This window comes from Thalassophryne amazonica, chromosome 2, assembly GCF_902500255.1.
Source record: "Thalassophryne amazonica chromosome 2, fThaAma1.1, whole genome shotgun sequence".
NCBI classification, from domain to species: Eukaryota; Metazoa; Chordata; class Actinopteri; order Batrachoidiformes; family Batrachoididae; genus Thalassophryne; species Thalassophryne amazonica.
In genome coordinates, this window is record NC_047104.1 from 50,093,671 (window position 1) to 50,118,908 (window position 25,238).

The following is a 25,238-nucleotide window of genomic DNA, read 5'->3' on the forward strand; positions in this document are numbered from 1 at the left end:
GACGGGGTGGCCTTCAAAAGGTCTTTGCACTGATGTGCACAGTCCCACTCAGTCAGGACAACTGAGTGCAGCGGAGTCCCTGCTGGCACCATGGCACTCACACAGGACCCGACTTTCCACAAGCTGCAGGACTGGCACACGGCCCACGCTTTGAGCCTCAACATGAGGCACATGTTTAATGCTGACAAGGAGAGATTCAACAAATTCAGGTACCGTAAACATCAATGAATTTTATTTTGCTGTCTGGAAAAAATGAAAGTGTAAATCAGTGGCATCCAAAGCATTCCAGAAAGGGCCAAGAGGGTGCAGGTTTTCTTTGCAGCCACTGACTCCAGCAGGTGATTTCACTGATGAACTCATCCCATCTGTTCAAAATGATGTTAATCAGGTTGAAAACCTGATTAAAATCAGATAAGTACAGATGTAATGAAAATCTCCAAAGGTATTCAACAACAACCAAGACCTGACTAGTGAGGGAAGCCACCAAGACACCACAAATGGGAAGGAGTTGTGTGTGTGTGTGTGTGTGTGTGTGTGTGTGTGTGTGTGTGTGTGTGTGTGTGTGTGTGTGTGTGTGTGTGTGTGTGTGTGTGTGTGTGTGTGTGTGTGTGTGTGTGTGTGTGTGTGTGTGTGTGACTGCAGAAACTGGGGACAGTGAAGTTTTGTTCTGTCACAGTTTTGTGGTGGAGCTTAACAGAGAAAGACAATTAAAAAGAAAATATCTGAAATCTAGGCTTAAGTTTATCCCATGCTCTGGCTGATGCTCTGTCTTTGTTTTATTTGCCACCTTTCAATGATTAAAAAAGTTGAGAATATTTAAAAAAGGCAACCCTCTATAATACGTTTTTGAGTTTACTCAACTTACAAACATTAGTTAGATGTTAACTAAAAATGTCTGCAGGTGGTTGGCTTCAATTCTCTCATTTACTGAGCTCCCCCCCCACCCCACCCCCACCCCAGTGTGACATGAAGCTGTGTGACTGGTGAAGCAATAAAGAAAAACACACACACACACACACACACACACACACACACACACACACACACACACACACACACACACACACACACACACACACACACAAAAGAGTTGCACTATTTCCCATTTCTCCCATCACAACAACAAAAGTCTACAATTCTTTGAGTGCCATGCTGTCTTGGTGGCTTCCCTCACTCTTATTCTTGCATGGTCATTGAATGTTGCATGAAGGAATTTCATGTTTTTTCTTAATGTGGGGTGGTGGTGGGTGCATACACTTTGTAGATGTTGCATTCTTGTTGTGTGTGTTTGTAGATTTGTCAGATCACAAAAGTGTTACTGCCATTTTTTTCCAGCAAAACACTGAAAACTGATGATGGAGACATTCTTCTGGATTACTCCAAGAATCTCATCACAGAAGAAGTCATGAAGTTGTTGATTGAACTGGTAAATGTGAATAGTGTATTTTATCTTATTGGCATGTGTCCAACACGCCGTGCTGCAGGAAGCCACAGATCATTAATCCAACTCATCACTTCACTTTTTTTTTTTTTTTAGCCTAAAATATGTACATTCATGGAGATACTGTATGTATTTTTAGTATTATCTGAGGTTGCATTCTCTTTACATTTATTGTTGTCTTCAGGCCAAGTCGCGAGGTGTGGAAGCTGCACGAGAAAGAATGTTTGCTGGAGAGAAGATCAACTTCACTGAGGTTCTCCTTGTCCACATGTGGTCTTTACTTTTAGCAGACTTCCGAGCTGCAGTATGTAGGATTTAGTGTCATCTAGTGGTCAGGTTGCAGATTGCATTATGCCGTCACCACTCACAATAGGGGGAAACTCCTGGCTCCTTTTTTTTCTTCAGTTTTCTGGTTGCACTGCAAAATACCAAAGCTGGAGTAAGTATGTCCCCATTGGGCTACTGTATCAAGGGGGCTGAGGGGGTATCTGAGGGGGCCCGCTTCCATGTTGTTGTTGTTGTTCTTCTTCTTAATAATAACATATTTATTCGTGAAATATTTCACATAAATACAACAGAAAACAATAAAAATTAAATAGGTAAAAATAAAATTAAAAATAACAATCTCCTCAGGAACAAGATAGATCATTAATAATCCATTGCAATCCTTGTTTGTTAAGAAAACCATCATTTACAAAATTATCTCTCATCTCAACAAGTTCTACAATTTGACCACAGACTCGTACATCTTCCTCACTTAGTGTATTGTATCTATAAAAACCAGACAATAAATTGCCTAAATTATTGTTTTAACATGACAATGAGATATTTTATACCTTTGAATAACAAATCTCAGATTATTGCCCATTCTTGAGCTGATCGATACTGTTCCTAAATATATGACTTATTGTATCATTCTCATGTCTGAGACCCGTTACAAAGAACTTAAGAAATCTCTTATGTAACATAACATCGGGCAGTAACAAACCTGTAATAATAGGCAAATACCTGCTATGACACATATTGGGGAGACCCCATAACTTACGCTGAGCTTTTCTAATAGCAACGTATAATCTATCACATTCCTTTGTATAGAAGGCACAATTCTGAAAACTGTAAAAAAAAAAAAAAAAAAAAAAAAAAAAAAAACTGCAACAACATTGTTTAAATAAAGAATTTTTGGCTTTTGAAGTAACAGTGTGAAAATCTCCTAAAAGGAATTAAACTTGACATTGAAATCACTGACAACATGTTTATCTAAATTGTTATTTCTGTCTTTAGAAATGTTATGACCAAGATAGTTAATCTCAGTGAGTACTCTGACTTCCAGCCCATTTACACAGATAGAGGGGTTAACATTGTCCCCAAAAATGTCAACTGGCTTTTACTACCATTGAATACAACATCATGTTCATTTGCAATTTTTCGCAAACAGAAACCATCTTGCACAGAGCAAACTGAGTTGGTGACAGCAAAATCACATTGTCAGTGTAGGCCACTGTACCACAGTACACACCCACTACATTACAACCACAGCCTTCTGCCTCAAGCCCCTCAATAAGACAGTTAACATGAAGGCCTCTTCTGCTCATAAAAACTCCCTAAATCCTACATACTGTTGCAAAACTAGAATCTGTCAAATGGAAATGTGTATTTTCTTTATTTGTGCAAAACTGTGTGCTGTCATTTGGTTTTGTGGCACGGCGTCTCTGCAGGGCCGCGCTGTGCTCCATGTGGCTCTGAGAAATCGCTCCAACACTCCCATCATGGTTGACGGTAAAGACGTGATGCCACATGTCAACCAGGTTCTGGAGAAAATGAAGGGTTTCTGTCACGTGAGCGAAAAATAACTCTTTCTCACACACACACTCGTGCTTTTCAAACTGCATCAGTTGGATTCAGTTCTGAATGTGTTGACTGTGTGTGTTAAATGTAGAGGGTTCGCAGCGGCGAGTGGAAGGGATACACAGGAAAGAGCATCACAGATGTGGTGAACATTGGCATCGGGGGATCTGATCTTGTGAGTGGGATTTATGATTTTGCAAAAACTCAATGAGTCATCAACATTTTTTTTTTCACTTTTCCAGGACAATTAGCCTCATTTTCCTCTGAAATATACTGTAACTCACCAATTACTTTGTGATTACATTCGTGTGACCTTTAGGGGCCCCTGATGGTGACTGAGGCTCTGAAGCCGTACTCAGAAGGTGGACCACGTGTGTGGTTCGTGTCCAATATTGATGGAACGCATATTGCCAAAACTCTGGCACAACTCAGCCCAGAGACCACGCTCTTCATCATTGCCTCCAAGGTACCCAGAAAAGATATGGATAACATTTTACATCTTAAAATAATAATTTAACTGAAATTCATGTCCAGACAGATAAATCTGGCTGAGTTTAGTTCTTTGCATTTCTAACATAAAAAGTTTTTAAAGTATTATACATTGCTTTTACATGCATATGTGATATTTATTTGAATTTTATTATGTAATGTACTACAATGGGCACTCAGACATTCCATCTGGAATACAGGCAAATTAATTCTTCTTGGTTGATTGTTACCATAGTGATCTGTATTACATTTGATCAGTTCTGCCCAACATTTAACAATTTTTCTTTGATAAACACAACTGTTTAAGCTATATTGGGAACAAATTGTTTGAGTTAAACAGTTCTGGTCTTGAGTTTAACCTTTCAAGGTCACCCAATGTCAAAGGTCATATGACAAATCTCATCTCATCTGGGATCAGGTCGTGGGGGCAACAGCTCCAGCAGGGGACCCCAAACATCCCTTTCCGGGGCCACATTAACCACCTGTGACTGGGGGTATTGCGGCATTCCCAGGCCAGTATGAAGATAGGTTAGGTTTAGGAAAGACGGGGTGGACAATCAGCCCAGCAGTGCGTAGGCCACAAATGATTCCATTGCTCGCCCTAAAATAAACCTTCTTAGCTAAAACTTTTGGAACTCTTGATAAAGCATACCGGGTTTCTTAGCATTGGTTTCCTAATCTGGTCAGGTTCCAAGATAAAGGAACCAAAAAACCTCTGCCTCAGTCCACCTCATGCTGGACACTGGCCCAAAAAGTGGGAGTGACATCTCAGGTTCCTCCCCACAGGCTGTACATGTACTGACCTGGTGGAGTCTCATTACCATTCTATGTCTGTTCAAGAGGTTGTGACCTCTGAGGGTCCCAACCACTGTAATTATTATACTTCTAGACAGCCAAGCTAGCTCCCTGAGGTTTGGTCCTTCCATGAGGTTTTTTTTTGCCTGCCTGCAGTCAATCAAGCGCTGCCATCATTTGTGGTGCTGCTTCCTGATCCAGCTCTGGAGAACAGTCTCCTGCACAGCAGTTGACACCCCTACAACAGGCTCTGGACCCACAAATTTAGTTGAGCTCCACGACTTTGCGAGCCGGACCACTCTCTCACTACCTGGAATACCTGTATGACCAGGTACCCTCACCACAACTACAACATTAGTGTCTCCCAGCGTGTTAAGTGCCTGGGCACACTTCCACACCAAAGCTGATGAGAAGAGTGGCCTTTTAACGGCTCTTATACACGCCTGACTATCTGAGTAAGTAAAGACTTTTACCCTTAAACAAAAACAACATAACAAAAACAACAGTCAAAAAACACTGTGAGAATAAACACTTACAAGGTGGAGTACAGGGTACAGTTGGACACAGAGTGACAGAAACATGAGCAAACGTAATCAACCGGCATTAATACTGGCTTAAATACTCAACAGATTATCAACAGGTGCAACAAGGATAAACGGAAAAGCTGGGACACTTTGGGAAAATAAAGGAATGCACAGAGACGAAAAATAAACAGGCAACCTAAAGAGTTTGAAAATAAAACCAGATCAAGAAATGACAAACCGTAACAACACGTGCATGTAACGCAAAGGACAACGTGGAACAGAACATCAGATCACAGAGAACTAACTCAAATGCGGAAATAAACTACACAAAGCACAACATAGAAACACAACAAGATCAAGAGGGGCGAGACCCTCAGACATTGAGGAACTGTCAGATGCCATGCACACCTGTCAGGCATAACCAAGACAGTTGCACACGGCCGAGGAACAGGAGGGCGAGACAATGGGAGAACGCTCATGCGCGCGCGCACACACACACACACACACACACACACACACACACACACACACACACACACACACACACACACACACACACACACACATGCAGACAACCCGCAAACAAGAACACACACTTGAACTCCTTTCACTTAGGGCAAAACCTCATTCCCTACCGAGAGTAGGCAATCCATCAGATTCTTACTGAGAACCATGGCCTCAGATTTAGAGGTGCTGATCCTCATCCCAGCCGCTTCATACTCATCTGCAAACCAACTCAGAGTGCTGGAGAACACAGGCTGTTGAAGCCAACAGGACCACATCATCTGCAAAAAGCAGTGACGAGACCCTCAGCCCACCAAACAGAAGATCCTCACCCAGACTACACCTCGATATGCTGTCCATGAATATTACAAACAGGATTGGTAACAAGGTGCAGCCCTGGTGGAGGCCAACCCCCACCAGAAATGAGTCCGACTCACTGCAGAAAACCCGAATGTAGCTCTCACTTTCTGAGTAGAGACTGTATGGCCCTCACTCCATACTCCTGCAGCACCTCCCACAGTATTGCTTGGCATACCCGATCATACACCTTCTCAAAGTCCACAAAACACATGTAGACTGGATGGTCATACTCCCAGGCTCCTTCAAGGATCCTTGTAAGGGTGAAGAGCTGGTCAGTTGTTCCACGGCCAGGACGGAACCCGCATTGTTCCTCTTCAATCTGAGGTTTGACTATCAGCCGAACCCTCCTTTCTAGCACCATGGAGTACACTTTACCAGGGAGGCTGAATAGTGTGATGCCCCTGTAGTTGGCACACACTCTCTGGTCCCCCTTTTTAAATATGGGAACCACCCCAGTTTGCCACTCCTTAGGCACTGTCCCAGACCTCAATGCAATATTGAAGAGACGTCTCATCCAAGACAGTCCCTCCACACCCAGAGCCTTCAGCATTTCTGGATGGATCTCATCTACCATCAGGGAAATTCCAGCTCTGTCGCTACTATAGACGGCACACCGGTTTGATACAGGAATTCCTCAAAGTGTTGCTTTCGGCACCCGATTACCTCCTTAATTGAGGTCAACAGGGTCCCTTCAGGAATGGAAGCTTTGAACATTACCCATTCTGGTTCAATGCCCCTAACCTCCACAGGGATGCCAGAAAAGCTCCGCCGGAGGTGTGACTTGAAGATCTTTCGGACAGTGGGCTCCTCCAGATATTCCCAGTTCACCCGCACTATCTGTTTGGGCTTACCAAGTCTGTCCATAGTCCTCCCCCACCCTCTGATCCAACTCACCACCAGATGGTGATCACTTGACAGCTCTGCCCCTCTCTTCACCTGAGTGTCCAGAACAGGCGGCCTCTGATCAGATCACCATTTTTTCTCAAAATCAGATCACTTTGTGCTTGTCTAACCCTGAAGTATTCCACCAAATTTGTTCCCAATCAGATTAAAACTCTGTGTTCCCTTGTGCAAACAGAAACAAGGGGCCAAAAACACTTCCATGTCAGAATGCAACAAAAGTGTACGCATGGTGTTTGTCATATCAGTCATTGCATGTTTTATGTCATCAATGCTTACATTAGAAATAAGCAGCAATGTGGTTTTTTGTTGTTTCAATGTCATCCTTGTCCTTTTGCATGCATATTGCAAATACCAGCAGGGTACCTGGACAATGCCTATAGGTGAGGGGTTCTTAAATATTCAGTTTAACATGATGGAAATGTTGCATGGTGGAAGGGTTTGATATTGACTGCTGACCTTTAATCCTGATCACTGGCCTTTGATTTTAACTGTTCACTGTTAATCCTGATCACTGAACTTTATTGACCTTTATCCCTTTCTCAGTAAGTGTGTGCGGGGGGGGGGGGGGGGGGGGGGGGGTTCTGGGTAGCTAACATTTGAGTATGTAATTGTGTGCATTAGGGGAAGTTGGTTGCCATGGTTACTGTTGCAGGGTCCAAGGCAGACGTACCCACACATATCTGACTTTTACATATAGATGTAAAATAGTGTATATGTTCTTGCTAATGTGGCTCCAAGATAGTCTGACATAATTTTTTCTTCAGTCAGTATTGATGTGGGTCAAAGAAGCCAAACATCTATTATATCAGAAAGAGATTTAATTCTACAGTGTTTAACATTCATGCAATTTTCCAGCAATTGCATACACATTAGTACTTTCTTTTCTCTGTGCCCTTTCTTACAGACTTTCACCACTCAAGAGACGATTACAAATGCTGAGTCAGCCAAAGAGTGGTTCCTTCAAAATGCCAAGGATGTGAGTGAACCCACAAAGAAGCAGAGTTTGGAATTAGAGCTCTGCATTCATAGCTTGTGCAAACTTAACTGTATTTATTGAATAATATGCAACCACACAACAACACAGAAGCCAGTTTGCTTTAGGTATTGCAATTTTTGCAAAAAAAAAAACAAAAAACCCAACTGATTCAAGATCCATAAATGTAGACAGGAATGTATTCTATTGCCACCCACCTGAGTTATTATCTCAACACATTTTTCCACTAAAAAGTACGGTCTTCCAAACCACACTTGATGCTTATATCTGGAACATTTTCATTAAACTGACATAATAAGCATCATGCATTTTTACTGCTGTAAGTCTAAATTAGTATTTAAATTTACACACTGTGAATTTTGACAAACTAAGTAATAGTACCCGTGGACATGAAGACATTAGACCTATGGCCATCTGACATTTGACTCCAATGACCTTGACCTTCACCCAAACCTGTGGATGATCTTGCCAGGTCAGTTCTGGAATCCATTTAAGAGTGTGCCACATGTGAGTTGAAAATCAAATTCCCCAACCTTGACCTTTGCCTAAATTAATTTTTAATGGCAATTTCAAGTTCAAATTTCAATGACACGCCAAGTTTGGTCACAATGGGCAAAAGGACCTGTGAGGAACAGGCCAAAAAACAGGCAGACATAACACCGACCCCAGTGACTGACTTTTTGTAATTTTGACCATGCTGGGCAATTCCCGAAGCCACCTTTAAATATATGCCAAGTTTGATGCAAATCAGAGTGAAATCATCAATTTTGACCTTTGAACCAAATTACCTTGACCCCATTGATTGACCATTGGCAAGTTTGAGCTTGTCTGGCAAAATTCCAGAACCATCCTCCTAATTTGTGCCAAGTTTGATGCAAATCGGAGTGAATAAAATTTCACCTTTGACCCCAATGATTGGTCTTTGATAAGTTTGTCCTCATCTGGCCAATTGGAGCAACCCACCTTCATTTGTGTGCAAAGTTTGATGGACATTAAAGTACAATAAATAAATAAATAAATCCAAATGTTAACCTTTGATCCCAATGATCTTGACCTTTGTCAACACAAACCCTTCAAGGACAATTCTGGAGTCGGCAGTCATCCACATATCCAGATTAGTGGAAATCAGCAAACGGTCCTGGGAGAAGTAGAGGAACAGACAGACAGACAGACAGATGCTGCTCAGATGATAGTCTGATTACTTCCTATTTCTGATTAAAATCTCCATTTGGTACAGATGGTTGTTTCTGAGTAGACTTTCTTGTGCAATCTGTTATAATACATATATTTTCTTAACAGAAAGCAGCTGTTGCCAAGCACTTTGCTGCCCTGTCCACAAATGGCGTAAGTCACAATACAGTGCTACAGATTGTGTGTTGGTGCTACGTCCAAACAGACTGATAATAATTTGCTGCTTTTCTGCCTCTTCCTCAGCCCAAAGTGAAGGACTTCGGCATCGACACAGACAACATGTTTGAGTTCTGGGATGTGAGTGCTCTCTAAGCCTGTTGTGCGTGCAGTGGCTATAAATAAGACCCACCTTTGACCTGTGAAGTAGGTGGGACAGACAGCCTGTCCGGCAGCTGTTGAGTAATCAGAAGCCTGTCTCTTCAGCTTTGGTTATTATTGGTAGCAACCTTCTCTCATGCGGAGGTCACTATAAAGACTGCATCAAAGGTCACGGAGCTGCTTTTAGACTGACGTGACTTGGTTTTGCACTCATATGTACTGTAGATTAATGTCTGAATGCAAAACTGACTTTTGCAAAAAGAAAGGTCAAAAGGTCAATAACAGGACTCAGCTAAATCATCCATGTGCATAAACATATTTGAGTTGTGTGTACAAATTCAGATTTTGACATTTCTTTTGCTCTGCATACCCCATTTCTCTTTTGTTGAGATTCACAGTCAAAACTCAGCAAACAAAAAGGGATCATCGCTGCAGAATTCAGTATTCTTTAAAGGGGGTCATATCAAAATATTATACACCTTTTCAATAAGCCAATAGATTTTACCAGGTGTGTTAGCAAGACTATGGCTACATACACTGTCAAAAGTGACAATGACATTTGGCTGACCTTGCCAGAACAATTCTGGAATTCACCGTTTTATGTGCAACACAGTCCAAATCGGATTGAAAATAAACTTCCTGGCCCTTGACCTTTGCCAAAATTAATTCTTTAAGGGCAATAATGTATCAGATATGGCAGATACCAAATCTCAACTTAGCACCTGGCTCAAGGCGATTGACAGCAGTCAGCTGCTTGGATGCTTCAAGGTGTGGTCCTTTCAGTATGAAGCAGTGGAGAGACTGTGCAAAACATTTCTGTGTAAATGGCTGCGTGTCTCCCCCATCCTTTAGCTCAGTAAACCTGTACAGCAAGTCCTCCAAGCTCTACTTACCACTTTCATCAGTGGCAGAAGAATTCAAAGCCACCAAGGCAACAGCAGTCAGCACGCCGCTGCTGTCCAAGGATGAGAAAGTCAGGCACACCAGTAAGTCCATCAAATGTGGCAGAAAATGGAAGCAGTGTCGGACGCAGATGCATATTGGAGGTACCGAGAGATTGTTGGTGTGGTCTGCTGGACCTTGGGAATTACAACACCAGGGGCCTCATACAAAGTGTGCATACACACAAAGACATGGTGTGGTGAACAAAAAAGCATACACAAAGTGATGCATAAAATGGCACTAACAATGGCTACATTTAGCATTATTAGAGGACCTTGCAAATGGTGCAATCCAACATGAGTGTGTATTCAGGGAACATGAGGATTTGCTTGCAAATGATGATAACTGGCTTATAAGCCGATTTTCGTATTCCAAGGCCAGTGTTACTGGAGTTGCGCATGGGACTGCAGCCGGCCCAGAGTGCAATATGGCAAGGAGCCAGGGGCTGTCTGTGCCCACACAGGTGCTGACCACGCTGGGCATCCTGGCAACAGGGGCATTCCAGCAGGAGCTGGTCGATCAGTCAGGAGTGTGCCAGTCAACCTTGAGTCGAGTCATGCCAGCTGTGTGCAACGCAATCATCTGAATGTCATCCAGGTACATCACATTCCAACATTACAGATGAGGTAGAGAGATGCACATGTGCAGATGCGCGGCATGATGTACCTTCTGTCAATTTGTGGCTGAACTTTCAGATCTTCTTTTTAAGAAAATCCACTTCATCATGAAGCTGTTTAACTGGGGATGCAAAATGCAAAAAAATGCACAATGCATGGTTTCTCCAATCACAGCCAGAGAAGCCCATTACTTCTTCTGTGTTGTCTGTGGTGTCTTGGTGGCTTTCCTCACTCTTCTTCTTGCACAGTCACTCAGTTTTTGAGAACTATCTACTCCATGCAGATTTACCATAGCATAGCATACCATATTGTTTGTATTTCTTCATAACTGATGCAAGACTTATTCATTGACTTGGAAATGTACATGTATCCGTCCTCTGACATATCTGAAGAAAACTGGCAATAAAACCGATTATTTACAGGTGTTATACCAAAGGGGTCCATTACTTATGCAACCCATCATCTTGGCTTTTATATTTGTAATTAATTTATATCAAGTTTTAGAGATTTGCTTTGAGTTTGAGTTTAAGGAAGATAATTTTAGACATTTTTTTTATATTAAAAGGCCTGATTTACTTTTTGTATTTGAAATGGCATAAATAAATTAAAATGTGTGACATACCAAGGGGCTGAATACTTTTGCAAGGCACTGAATCTGCTCCACCACCACAACAGCATTTTGCATTTATATAGCATATTTTCTGTTTTAGTGGGTTGGTGGTCGTTTTTCCTTGTGGTCTGCAATTGGAATGGCCATTGCCCTGCACATTGGTAAGTACAGTGAACACCAAGCTAAATTAATTAGCGCAATGTGACTTGTTGATATAAGCAGGAATCATAATGAAAATGTAACTTTTCATATTTCTCTCTCTTTTTAGGCTTTGACAACTTTGAGAAGCTTCTTTCAGGTGCTCACTGGATGGTATGTGTGCAGCATCACCATCAGTCCTTCTGATCTCATCTACAAAAACACGTTTTGGTTTAGCAAATGTAGAAAACCTCTGATCTTCCTGGAAAGCAGAGGACAGGTGTTTGTGGCTAATATAGTTTTTCTCTCTGTTCCCTGCAGGACAACCATTTCCGCTCAGCTCCTCTGGATCAGAACGCACCTGTCCTGCTTGCTATGCTGGGCATCTGGTACATCAACTTCTTCCATGCTGAGACACACGCCATGCTGCCCTATGACCAGTACATGCACCGCTTTACTGCCTACTTTCAACAGGTCTGTTTGCACACATCAGCAAGAATCAAATGTCTGTGTCGGAAAGTTGACACAGAACTAGGCTTGTTTTTGAAAAAAGGTGCACGACTCACTACATCGCACACCAACCCTTCTAGTGTGATTTTTTTTTTTTTAAACTAGGTAATCATACCCACTGGCATGAAGGCGGTAAGAGCAATGGCAATCTGATATTTGACCCCAGTGACCTTGACTACTGGCTGGTCTTTGCCAGGACAGTTCTGGAAGTAACATAAGTGTGTGCCACATTTGGTCAAATCACGTTCAAAATCAAATTCCTTGACTTTTGCTGAATGAATTCTTTGTGGTTAACCTTCGCTGACATACCAGGTTTGGTATATAAATCAGCAAAAAGACCAAAGAGAGAGGTAGACTGTTTATTTGCAGCTTCCTATATTGGCCAAGCAGAACAGCAAATTGGTAATTGTTAATTATACGCTAAGAATGCACAGAGCATGAATATATATCTGTATTAGTCCACACGACGTCCATTAATGCCAAAAAATGGTTTTGATTTTCTGTGTTTTGTATTTAATAGTCATTTTATGACAAGTGGGTGACCACTTACAGAAGAGTTTTTGCTGTACAGGGTGACATGGAGTCAAATGGAAAATACATCACTAACCAAGGGGCTCGTGTAAACTACCACACTGGGCCGATAGTGTGGGGAGAGCCGGGCACAAATGGACAGCATGCTTTCTACCAGCTCATCCATCAAGGTATCACTATCCAAAACTCATGATTCTCCACCAATATGAAGCTTAATATATTCATGATGAGACTGAGTGTGTATTGTTTTAATGTTAAACTGATGCTTACGTCAGTGTCTCACATATTTCACTCATGCAGTTTAACTGTGTTTCACTCAGGAACACGTATGGTGCCAGCTGACTTCCTCATCCCAGCACAGTCCCAGCACCCCATCAGAGACAACCTGCACCACCAGGTACAGTGCTCACATTAAAACGTATGGTATGCAGGTTTTCCCTGTGCTAGTAACAGCATAAGGTTTGGACAGCAAAAATGCACGAGTGGGTGAGGCAATTACTCAAACCCAAAAAGCTCTATCACCTTGTAACTCACCATATTAAAAGAATGTACAACTAGAAGCACTCAGTGTTGTGTGGGCCGCTGAAGAGGAGGTACTGCTGGCCCACCACCACCAGATGGCGCCCTGCTTGAAGTGCGGGCTTCAAGCATTCTTACCTCTTCGGGCGTTTTGACTTTCGGATCACATACCACCCCGGGACGAAGAACCAACAGTCTGACGCCCTGTCCCGGGTGCACGAAGAGGTCAGGACCGAGCTGTCAGACCCGACGGAAACCATCATTCCCGAGTCCACTGTTGTGGCCGCCCTCACCTGGGACGTGGAGAAGACCGTCCGGGAGGCCCTGACATGGAACCCGGACCCGGGAACTGGCCCGAAAAACAAAATGTACGTCCCACCAGAAGCCAGGGCTGCAGTTCTGGACTTCTGTCACGGTTCCAAATTCTCCTGCCACCCAGGGGTACGAAGAACCGTGGCAGTCGTTCGGCAGCGCTTCTGGTGGGCGTCTCTGGAAACCGACGTCTGGGAGTACGTCCAGGCCTGAACCACCTGCGCCAGGGGCAAAGCAGATCATCATAAGACCCAAGGCCTTCTCCAGCCTCTGCCCATGCCTCATCACCCCTGGTCTCACATCGGCCTGGACTTCGTCACGGGCCTCCCGCCGTCCCAGGGCAAGACTACCATCCTCACGATAGTGGACCGGTTCTCCAAGGCGGCCCACTTCGTGGCCGTCCCGAAGCTCCCGACGGCCCAGGAGACTGCAGACCTCCTGGTCCACCACGTCGTGCGTCTGCATGGGATTCCATCGGACATTGTCTCAGATCGTGGCCCTCAGTTCTCCTCCCAGGTCTGGAGGAGTTTCTGCAGGGAACTGGGGGCCACCGTAAGCCTCTCGTCCGGGTACCACCCCCACACGAACGGGCAGGCAGAGCGGACGAATCAGGATTTGGAGCAGCCCCTCCGCTGCGTGACCTCCGCGCACCTGTCAGCCTGGAGTGACCATCTGGCCTGGATCGAGTACGCTCATAATAGCCAAGTATCATCTGCCACCGGCCTCTCCCCTTTCGAGGTATGTTTGGGGTACCAGCCCCCATTATTCCCGCTAGTGGAGGGAAAGGTCGGGGTGCCCTCAGTCCAGGCCCATCTGAGGAGGTGCCGTCGGGTGTGGCGTACCGCCCGCTCTGCCCTGCTCAAAGCCCGGACGAGGGCTAAGGCCCATGCGGACCGCCGGCATGCCCTGGCCCCTACGTATCAGCACGGGCAGGCGGTTTGGCTATCTACGAAATACATACCTCTACAAACAGAATCCCAGAAACTAAAGGACAGATTTATAGGACCCTTCACCATCGTGAAGGTCCTCAGTCCAGTCGCAGTGAAGCTGAAGCTGCCAGCTTCACTGTGGATACATCCGGTATTCCACGTCTCCAGACTCAAACCCTGCCACACCTCTCCCCTCTGTGCCCCTGGACCGGCTCCGCCGCCTGCCCGGATCATCGACGGGGAGCCGGCTTGGACTGTGCGCCGACTCCTGGACGTTCATCGAAAGGGCCGGGGATTCCAGTATTTGGTGGACTGGGAAGGATACGGACCCGAAGAACGCTCCTGGGTGAAGAGGAGCGTCATCCTGGACCCGGCCCTCCTGGCCGATTTCTGCACCCGGACAAGCCTGGTCGGGCACCAGGAGGCGCCCGTTGAGGGGGGGTCCTGTTGTGTGGGCCGCTGAAGAGGAGGTACTGCTGGCCCACCACCACCAGATGGCACCCTGCTTGAAGTGTGGGCTTCAAGCATGAGAGGGTGTCATAGCAACCGGGAGTGACAGCTGTCACTCATTATCAGCACCAGCTGTCACTCGTTATCAGCACCAGCTGTCACTCGTCCACATCAGCACCACCACCATAAAGGCCGGACTGCAACTCCACCTCCCTGCCGAGAAATCAGCTATCAGAAGAGGTAATTTCTCTGCTGAACGTGAAACTGCATTATAGTCTGGACTCTTTTTGCAGCTGATTCCTGTGGTGTTCCTTATCCGTTGGATTGGCGTTAGGTGTGATCAGCGACGGCTTCGCTCCACACTCCATCCAGATAAGTGGTTAGACAGGAGCTGCACGAGTGTGTGATTGGAGGTGCTCCCTCCCAAAAGAATACAGACTGTGGGATTACTGAGTGTGTGAACTCACACTCATCAATACTGTTTTTCTGTTCTCTGCCAGCTGGAGACGGTGACCACCGGCAGCTCCGGTGTTCTTCAGATCCGTTGGCGGTGAAGGCTGTGTGGGATCTGGCTCGGCTCAGGACGGATGTCTCCTATCCTCAAGCCTGCCCACACGTCACTCAAATCTGTAATTCGGTGGTACCTAAACTGTGATTGTCTGTATTTCGTTGTGCACTACAACATTAAATTGTTACTGTTTGGCTTATCCATTGACTGTTCATTTAACGCCCCCTGTTGTGGGTCCGTGTTCCTACACCTTCACAACACAGAGTGCAAACCTCCGCCAAGGCCATGGGGTCACTGACGCCATAACATCTACACGCCGCGGAATCATTGAACCTAAAAAAGTCTAACAATGTTTGCTCAGTAGTAAAAAAGTTTCATCTGCTGTGACTGGATAGCATGTATCCTTAGCGCTTGGCATCACAGTTTATTGCAACTTGCACCTTTCCCAGAAACTGTCATCTGAGCACTGATATTGATATTGCATGTGCTTATAGACAAAAACAAATAAGGGACAAAATTCAATTTATTATTCAACTAAACTGCAAATATATGAATTTTTTTTTAACATTTATGAAACACTTCTCTAAACAAGGCCATAGGGTCACTGACCCTAAAGAGATTCCCTCCTTGGCACAGTGATCTATTTTTGTCTCTTTCTGTAAAATTGTATATAATAATCATTAGATTATTAATATATAAACAAAAATAAATTTAAGAAATATTACAATTTGAAAACAAATGCACCCGAACGTGATGACAGCTGCAACTGCTTAATGCTAACTTTTAACATTAAAAATGCCATAGACATGCTAACACGTTAGCATCGGATCACCACTAAAATTTAATCACTTGTTCCTCTTGTCATTTCCAACCACTCCACAAAATTTCATCAAAATCCATTCAAAACTTTTTGAGTTATCCTGCTGACAGACAGACAAACAAACAAACGTGACCGAAAACATAACCTCCTTGGCAGAGGTAATGAGAGAAAACCCTAATGCATCTGGTGAACTTTGTAGTAGATTGATAGAAAGAGCAACTTTATCTTACTTATGCAACATCCCACAGAGAGAGACACCATGAAATAAAACCTTAGGCACGTTTGACTTCACGTGGCACCGGTTCAACGTGATGTATTATGGACTTAACACAATGGACATAGAACATCAGTCCAACTTTCTCTGGCATCGCACGTCCCCATGGCACACGAGCATAAAACCTTGCGGGTTGAAGCCACCTGCAGTCGGGCCTTGCAGTTGCTTGTCACTTGTCTGCTGGTTCATGCCTAAAAAAAATGCAGCACCACATTGTCAAAATGTCACAGCTGATTCTTACTCAAGTGACACTGATCAACAGAGTCTTCCTAAATGACCATGCTGCAAAGTTATTCCAGTGGTACCAAAGGGTCCTCTGAATAGACCGAATATAAAAGACATCTAGTCATCAACTTAGGTTATTGGTTAGCATCCAAGTCTCAGAACCATACAGTAAGACATGAAGCACCAAACGACTTGGACCTTCTTTTTCCTGCAAAGACATCAGCAAACAGAGCCAGAGCAATTCTGTCCAGCGACAACTTCATGACTCCATAAACTCTTCCCAGGCATCTCTCGATCTCAAAGACGGAGGACCCAGAGACTTTACTGTCCCTGCTGAGATAATAAGAGTATCTCTGCAAGGTCAACATTTTTACCTCATACAGATACACTTCTGATGGCTGAGTACAGGAATTCATTAAAAGCTTGGATCTTAGTCTTGATCCAGGACAATCGCAAATCCACACACTCCAATTCCACACTCAGTTTTTCAAGTGCTGCAATCAAGGTATCCACTGGTTCCAGAAATATCACAGCATTAGCCTTGATGTCAAGGTCATTAACCCTTTCCTCACCAATGAAGGCACCAAAGCCACTGGTTTCAACAACCATACCAAAATACGTAGTCTATGTAAGCATTGAACAGTGTGGGAGCCACAACAGATCCCTAAGGAATGCCAGTTTGCACTGAGATCAATTTAAAGGCTCTACTCCTCTGGAGATTAGTTTAACGTGTGTCTCTAATGTGACTACAGATCCTGCTGGCCAACTTTCTGGCCCAGACAGAGGCTCTGATGAAGGGTAAGACCACAGAGGAGGCCAGGAAGGAGCTGGAAGCCAGTGGACTGAGTGGAGAGGCTCTGGAAAAGATCCTGCCACACAAAGTATGTCAAATCATACTGGCTCACAATTTAAAAAAAATAAAATAACCTGTGCTCAGTCAAGGCAGAAAACGTATTGTTGGACCTGCACACATCAGACAAAGCACCACCCAGAGGAATCCAGTATCAAAAAACTGTACATGGGCAAACACCATGATAATGATGATGTGATGAAAGCTTCTAAAATGTTTTGTGTTTCATGTAGGTATTTCAAGGAAACAGGCCAACCACCTCTATCATTTTCAAAAAACTGACACCGTACACACTTGGAGCGCTTATAGGTGAGAACAAATAGGACTCACTGCACTTAACATTTAAGTGTTGGCATTTACTGGTGGTATTTACAGGGTTTATACAACTCTAATTATAATGAATAATTTCTACATAATTATTTTGTTTTGTTTTACAGCGATGTATGAACACAAGATTTTTGTCCAAGGTGTGATGTGGGAGATCAACAGCTTTGACCAGTGGGGGTGAGACAGTTTCATTTTTCCACAGTTGTGCTTTCAGGTGACTGCGGATTGACATGTTGTTGAAGTAAAGCACATTTGCCCAGTCACTTCTAAAAATGACATATTTTTGAATTATTCTTTCATAATACGAGGTCTGTCAATAAAGTATAGGTCTTTTTTATTTTTTTCAAAAATTATATGGATTTCATTCATATGTTTTTACGTCACACATGCTTGAACCCTCGTGCGCATGCGTGAGTTTTTCCACGCCTGTCGGTGACGTCATTCGCCTGTGAGCACTCCTTGTGGGAGGAGTCGTCCAGCCCCTCGTCGGAATTCCTTTGTCTGAGAAGTTGCTGAGAGACTGGCGCTTTGTTTGATCAAAATTTTTTCTAAACCTGTGAGACACATCGAAGTGGACACGGTTCGAAAAATTAAGGTGGTTTTCGGTGAAAATTTTAACGGCTGATGAGAGATTTTGAGGTGATTCTGTCGCTTTAAGGACTTCCCACGGAGCGAGACGTCGCGCAGCGGTCCCAGGCGCCGTCGTCAGCCTGTTTCAAGCTGAAAATCTCCACATTTCAGGCTCTATTGATCCAGGACGTTGTGAGAGAACAGAGAAGTTTCAGAAGAAGTCGGTTTCAGCATTTTATCCGGATATTCCACTGTTAAAGGAGATTTTTTTAATGAAAGACGTGCGGGCGGATTGCAGCGTTGGCTCGCAGCCGCTGCGATGCTCCGCCACAGGAAAAACACCTCTGTTGAAAGCCTTAAGGACAAGTTGGAACATGTCCAGCTGTTAAACAATTTCTCATATACTCACTCCACTGAAAGCCATCAAAAGCCGCCTGGATTTTACAAATGGTTATCAACACGGAGGTGTTTTTCCTGTGCCACCGCACCACGCCGGCTGCATCCCGACGCGCGGACCCGTCCGCACGTCTTTCATCAAAAAAATCTCCTTTAACAGTGGAATATCCAGATAAAATGCTGAAACCAACTTCTTCTGAAACTTCTCTGTTCTCTCACGACGTCCTGGATCAATAGAGCCTGAAATGTGGAGGTTTTCAGCTTGAAACAGGCTGATGACGCCGCCTGGGAGTGCTACACGACGTCTCGCACCGTGGGAAGTCCTTAAAGTGTCAGTATCACCTCAAAATCTCTCATCAGCCGTTAAAATTTTCACGGAAAACCAGCTTAATTTTTCAAACCGTGTCCACTTTGATGTGTGTCACAGGTTTAGAAAAAATTTTGATCAAACAAAGCGCCAGTCTCTCAGCAACTTCTCAGACAAAGGAATTCCGACGAGGGGCTGGACGACTCCTCCCACAAGGAGTGCTCACAGGCGAATGACGTCACCGACAGGCGTGGAAAAACTCACGCATGAGCACGAGCGTTCAAGCATGTCTGACGTAAAAATATATGAATGAAATTCATATAGTTTTTGAAAAAAATAAAAAGGACCTATACTTTATTGACAGCCCTCGTATTTTGACTTTATGCAGAAGTACTTACTTAAAAAAATAGGGGTCATCATAAAGTTTTTTTTTTTTTTGTAAAATTTATTGGATTTAGAGGGGTCATATTGGGCAGCATTGCTTTTTATCCCCCAGTATAAAATACAGGGAGATATAGCAATCAGCATGTCCATCTGTCTGTTCATTTTCACTTGTTAGCGCAATATCTCAGGAACCAGTTGACCAATTTCATTCATAATTAGCATAAGCGTGTACTTGGGTGATCCTTCAACAGCAGTCAATTATGGTGACCATGGGGTCAATTTCAAGGTCACAGTGAGATATTCAAGTTATTATCATTGCCACCCTTGTTAGTGCGATATCTCAAGAACTAATTGACCATTTAATTTATTTATCTTACTTGGGTGATCCTCGACCCTTTGTATTAGTGATGTGTGGGTGCCGGTGGGGGGGCATCTCCTGATGACTCTTGTTTAAAAATTTCCCCCTTAGTTTCATGTTAAACATTCTCAAAGCCAAGCAATTCCATAGTTATAGTTACTTTGTGATTTTACGTTCTGTGCGCTGCTTTGTTCTGCAAAAATATTTATCACTCCAGAGCTGTTGGTGATGCTATACATTCTTCTGCTTTAAACCCACTGCTAAACATTAGCAGCATTAACTACATTATTAAACTACAGAAGCTGTTGTGAAAGTGTAGTGACACGGACCCACAACAGGGGGCGTAAATGAACGGACAATGAAAGAGTCGAATATGAACACTTTACTGTTGTGAATGAGCACAACACAGAGGAATGTGAAATTTTGTAGACAGTCAATCACAAGGGTGACGTGTGGGCAGTGGTGTTGCTTTGAACCTTGAACTAATCGAAGCAGTGGTTCGCAGATTGAAGCAATGCTTCGACCTATTGCTTCGTTTATTCTTTCTTTCGCTTAATTTTCCCCCGCTAAAACCCTAAAGAGCATACTCCTGTGAGTATTATTTACCTTTTCTATGATAAACCGACCTGTTATGGTCTTCTGAAACAGTTGATAGATGTATTTTATAACTTAAAAACGGGAGCGACGCTAACGCGTTAGCATGTCTATGGCATTTTCAATGTTAAAACTTAGCATTAAGCAGTTGCAGGTCTCATCACGTTCGGGTGCATTTGTTTTCAAATTGTAATATTTCTTACATTTATTTTTGTTTATATATTAATAATCTAATGATTATTATATACAATTATAGAGAAAGAGGCAAAAAGAACCTCAATAGAAACACAACAGAAAATATAAAAGCAACTAACAATGAACATACATAAATAAATACATACATATAGAAATAAATAATTGTTTCCTGTGGACACCTAGTGACTCTTCCACCTCCATTTCATCCGTGTCTTATTTAAGTTTAATGACAGTTTGTTTCGGTCAAACCATATTTTCAATGTGTTAATTTCTTCAGTGATTTCCTCCAGAACTATCTGCCAAACTAGAAAACTGCTGCATCCTAGTAAGAGCAGAATACTGCTGGAATGAATTTGAATAAGGAAAGTTGTGGGTTTTTTTTTTTTTTTTTTTCCTCACTAAATGGATGCTGCACTCACTGCAGTTTATCGTCTGGAATAGTCCCAGATTGTATTTCAGAGCTTCTAGAATTGAAACATTTTCGTGCAGGTGGTGTTGGGGGGTAATTTTGGGTTTTGGGTCTTGGGCCACATATAGAACGAATCAGTTTTAAATTAAGCTTTCAATTCATATAGTGGCATCTACCTTTTTTTTTTTTTTTTTTTTTTTTTTAAGGTTAATTTATACTTTTATACTTTAAGTAGGTTTTGGAGCACATACTTTTTCACTTTTGCTTGAGTAAAGAGGTCAAGTTGATACTTCAACTTGTACCAGAGTGTTTTTAAACTGCAGTATCTATACTTCTACTTAAGTAACAAATGTGTGTACTTTTGACACCACTGGATGTTCTTAAAAAGAACATACAAAATTTCAGCTGCAGTTCACCAGAAGGCACATGGGAACTCCAAGCACTCAATTTTTGAGAACTTCCTACTTGGCACAGATTTACCATAGAGTATCATACTGTTTGTATTTCAATTTAATTAATTTATATAGCACCAAATCACAACGCAGCTGCGTCAAGGTGCTTCACACAAGTAAGGTTTAACCAACCCCTAGAGTAAGCACACAGGGGAAAGTGGTAAGGAAAAACTCCCTCTGTTGATTTGAGGAAGAAGCAGACGAGACTCAAAGGGGTGACCCTCTGCTTGGGCCATGTTACCGACACAAATGGCATTACAAATATACAGGAAATTTTGGGAGCCCATGTTGTTCATCAGGATGGGAGGCCTGCAGAAGAAGACACCCACTCCCACTTCTGGATGGAGCAGCACCTCAAACAGAGAGAAAAACAGAATCAGCCATCAGAAAGACAACAAATACAGTATAATTTGTCAGCATTAAGCAACAAGAAAAACAAAAGAAATACTAAGGTGATTACCGGCCACTCGCACTAAGCTTCGCTAAAAGACCCAGACTTTAGATAAAGTTGAAGCTGCAACCGGCTCTGTTTACTAAAAAATTGAATTTAAAAGCGTAGAAAACATAGTAACATACTATGCCAGTGTGTCGTATGTCTGGACTTGAAAGTCTCTACAGAATCTGACTGTTTTATTGACACAGGGAGATCATTCCACAGAACAGGGGCATGATAAGCAAAAGCTCTGTGACCCACAGACATTTTATTCGCCCTAGGGACACAAAGTAGTCCTGCACTCTGAGAACGCAGAGTCCAGGCCGGTACGTAGGGTTTAATTAGGTCAACTAAGCAGGGAGGTGCTACTCTTAGTTGTCTCCCTGCTCCAACACACCTGAATCCAATGAAAGACTCGTTAGCAGACTTTTAATGAGCCTTTCATTGGATTCAGGTGTGTTGGAGCAGGGAGACAACTAAGAGTGTCTGGAAGGTGGCTCTCGAGGACCGAACTTGGCCACCCCTGTACTAGTCCATTAAAAATTTTATAGGTTAGTAGCAGAACCTTAAAATCTGATCTCACAGGGACTGGAAGCCAGTGAAGAGATGACAAAATGGGTGTAATGTGGTCAAACCTTCTGCTTTCTGTCAAAAGTCTGGCAGCAGCATTTTGAACCAATTGGAGGCCGCTAATGCTGGACTGCGGTAAACCAGAAAATAGAACATTGCAGTAGTCCAATCTAGAAGAAACAAATGCATGAATCAGGTTCTCAGCATCAGCCATAGACAGGATGGGATGGATCTTCGCTATATTTCGCAGGTGGAAGAAAGCAGCCCTCGTAATATCTCTAATGTGGAGGTAAAAGGACAATGTAGGATCAAAAATTACCCCAAGGTTCCTCACTTTGTCAGTGTGATGTATGAAACACAAGCCTAAGCTAAGCGTTAGCTGGTGGAATTGATGCCGATGTCTCACTGGACCAAGAACCATCATTTCAGTCTGATCAGAGTTTAAAAGCAGGAAATTGCTAGACATCCAGCTTTTCACTGATGCAAGGCAGTCTTCTAAGGATTTTATGTGGCTGAGGTTACCAGCAGTCATTGGCCTGTATAACTGAATATTATCAACATAGCAATGAAAGAAATCCCAAAAAGCCGCAGTATATGCCCAAGGGGTGCTAAGGGGTATAAAGTGAGCAAAGCAGGGGGCCTAAGACGGACCCCCGTGGAACCCCAAATTTCATGTCATTAAGGTTAGAGGTATTATTATTGTACAAAATACAGTGAGAACGACTGGTCAGGTATGATGTCAACCATGCAAGGGCATTCCCAGTAATCCCAAAATGATTCTCCAGCCTATCGAGTAGAATATGATGATCCACAGTATCAAATGCAGCACTGAGATCTAACAGCACCAGAACTGTAGTGGTGTCCAAATCCATTGCAAGCAGAAGATCATTCATCACTTTAGTGAGAGCTGTCTCTGCGGAATGATAGTTTTAAAAGCAGACTGCAGTGGCTCAAAAATATTATTCTCAGTAAGGTGGCCCACGAGCTGCTGTGAAACTACATTTTCCAGGATTTTAGAGAAAAATGATAGATTTGATATCGGGCTATAGTTTTTCAGTATGCTAGGGTCAAGACTGGATTTCTTAAGTAATGGTTTAATCACTGCAGATTCGAAACATTTACGAACAGATCCAGAGGTGAATAAGAGATTAATAATTTCCAGCACAGTTGGTCCAAGAGTGGGCCACAGGTCCTTAAACAGTTTTGTTGGTATAGGATCAAATAAGCAGGTTGTGCTTTTTGTAGATGTTATGAGTTTCGTCAGCACACCTAGTGAGATACTGTCAAATTCTGTAAATCCAGGTAACCTCAGTAGTGGCACCCACCTCAATAGCAGGGTGTGGTGGCTGGATTAAGGCATGCTGAGATATGTTTAACCTAGTGTCTTCTATTTTCTTCTCAAAGTAATCCAAGAAATCTTGAGCTGTAAAAGGAGAGCAACTTACAGGTGGTTGTCCATGAATAAGTGTTGCCACCATGTCGAACAAGAACTGAGTTATGCTTGTTTTTGTTGATCAAATCAGAGTAATAGACCCGCTTTGTAGCCAATGCAGGCTTATAGACTAAGCTAGCATCACACCACGCAAGGTGGAATACTTCTAATTTTGACCTACACCACTTCTGTTCTAGACCTCTAGCCTTATGCTTGAGGTCACGCAAGTAATCGTTGAATCAAGGTGACTGTGTTTTGGGGAGGCATGGTTTTAATACAACATAGGTGGCACAATCATGTCGAGTGTAGTTTTGAGCACTGAGTTTAAACTGTCCCCAAGACTGTCTGCTGATTCGGCATTTCTTAATAATTGATTTAAATGGAGCCCAAGATATATTCAGTGACTTGGAAACGTTCACGTATCCACCTCTTGACTTGTCTCAAGAAACCTGGCTGGAAAAGAAAAAAAATGTTGTACTTAGAAAAAAAATAGCCCCATCTGAACTTTATTTCTTTTTTTTCAGTTGGAATGTGATGCACACCTTAAATGTAGGACTTCATGTACATTAACAAATGAAATTAAGTTGACCACACAAGACATGAAATATTATCTTGGGTTCATACTGTCTAAAAAGAAACAGAAGTCAAAGTCAGTGTTAGGATCACTGTGAGCTTTTGTTTTAGTTTTAATTAGTATTTTCCATATCCTTTACGGTTGCATTTAAGTATTAATCAATTAATTTATTACTTATTTATTTGTTTTAATATCTTCTCATTCTGATGAAGTTTCAGCACATTTTTTTCAATGTCCATCTGTCTTGTCTGTGTTTCTTCTCTCTTATGGTTCCACTTTAGTGTTGAACTGGGCAAACAGCTTGCAAAGAAAATCGAACCAGAGTTAAAGAGCAGTACAGATATCCAGTCTCATGATTCCTCCACCAATGGTCTCATCAACTTCCTCAAGAAGAACTTTGCCTGAGTCCAAAAAGTTATTAACCAGCAGCACGTTTATGCTCGGATAGAAGACTGACACAGACGGCTGGCTGGTCAATCCCACATTATCAACTTTGTAATACCAGTATGTCTTTCTGTGTTTTCTATTTTTGTGTAGGGATTTTTTTTAAATCAGTTCTTTATCAGTATGGTGCATTCTGTTTCTATACAGCCACAAGGAATTTACAGTAACTTCTGGAATAAATATCTTGAAACAGT

At 42.9% G+C, this 25,238-nt stretch overlaps 1 protein-coding gene across 1 annotated transcript; it reads left to right on the forward strand.

Annotated features, from left to right (window-relative positions):
* Nucleotides 1-49: 49 nt before the first annotated feature.
* gpib (glucose-6-phosphate isomerase b) lies at nucleotides 50-25,238 on the forward strand. The gene is made up of 18 exons (XM_034185850.1): nucleotides 50-209; nucleotides 1,336-1,426; nucleotides 1,626-1,694; nucleotides 3,157-3,276; nucleotides 3,378-3,461; nucleotides 3,606-3,752; nucleotides 7,766-7,837; nucleotides 9,155-9,199; nucleotides 9,290-9,343; nucleotides 11,634-11,694; nucleotides 11,802-11,845; nucleotides 11,993-12,145; nucleotides 12,753-12,882; nucleotides 13,033-13,109; nucleotides 17,502-17,630; nucleotides 17,833-17,908; nucleotides 18,037-18,103; nucleotides 24,882-25,238. Exons 1-18 carry the CDS (start codon nucleotides 91-93, stop codon nucleotides 25,003-25,005), a joined length of 1,662 nt encoding a protein of 553 aa, XP_034041741.1. The 5' UTR covers nucleotides 50-90; the 3' UTR covers nucleotides 25,006-25,238.

Coding starts and splice junctions, on each gene's coding strand:
- gpib (XM_034185850.1), top strand. CDS start 91: ATGGCACTCACACAGGACCCGACTTTCCACAAGCTGCAGGACTGGCAC. Junction 1,695..3,156: donor AGAAGATCAACTTCACTGAG/GTTCTCCTTGTC, acceptor GCGTCTCTGCAG/GGCCGCGCTGTGCTCCATGT. Junction 3,462..3,605: donor GCATCGGGGGATCTGATCTT/GTGAGTGGGATT, acceptor TGTGACCTTTAG/GGGCCCCTGATGGTGACTGA.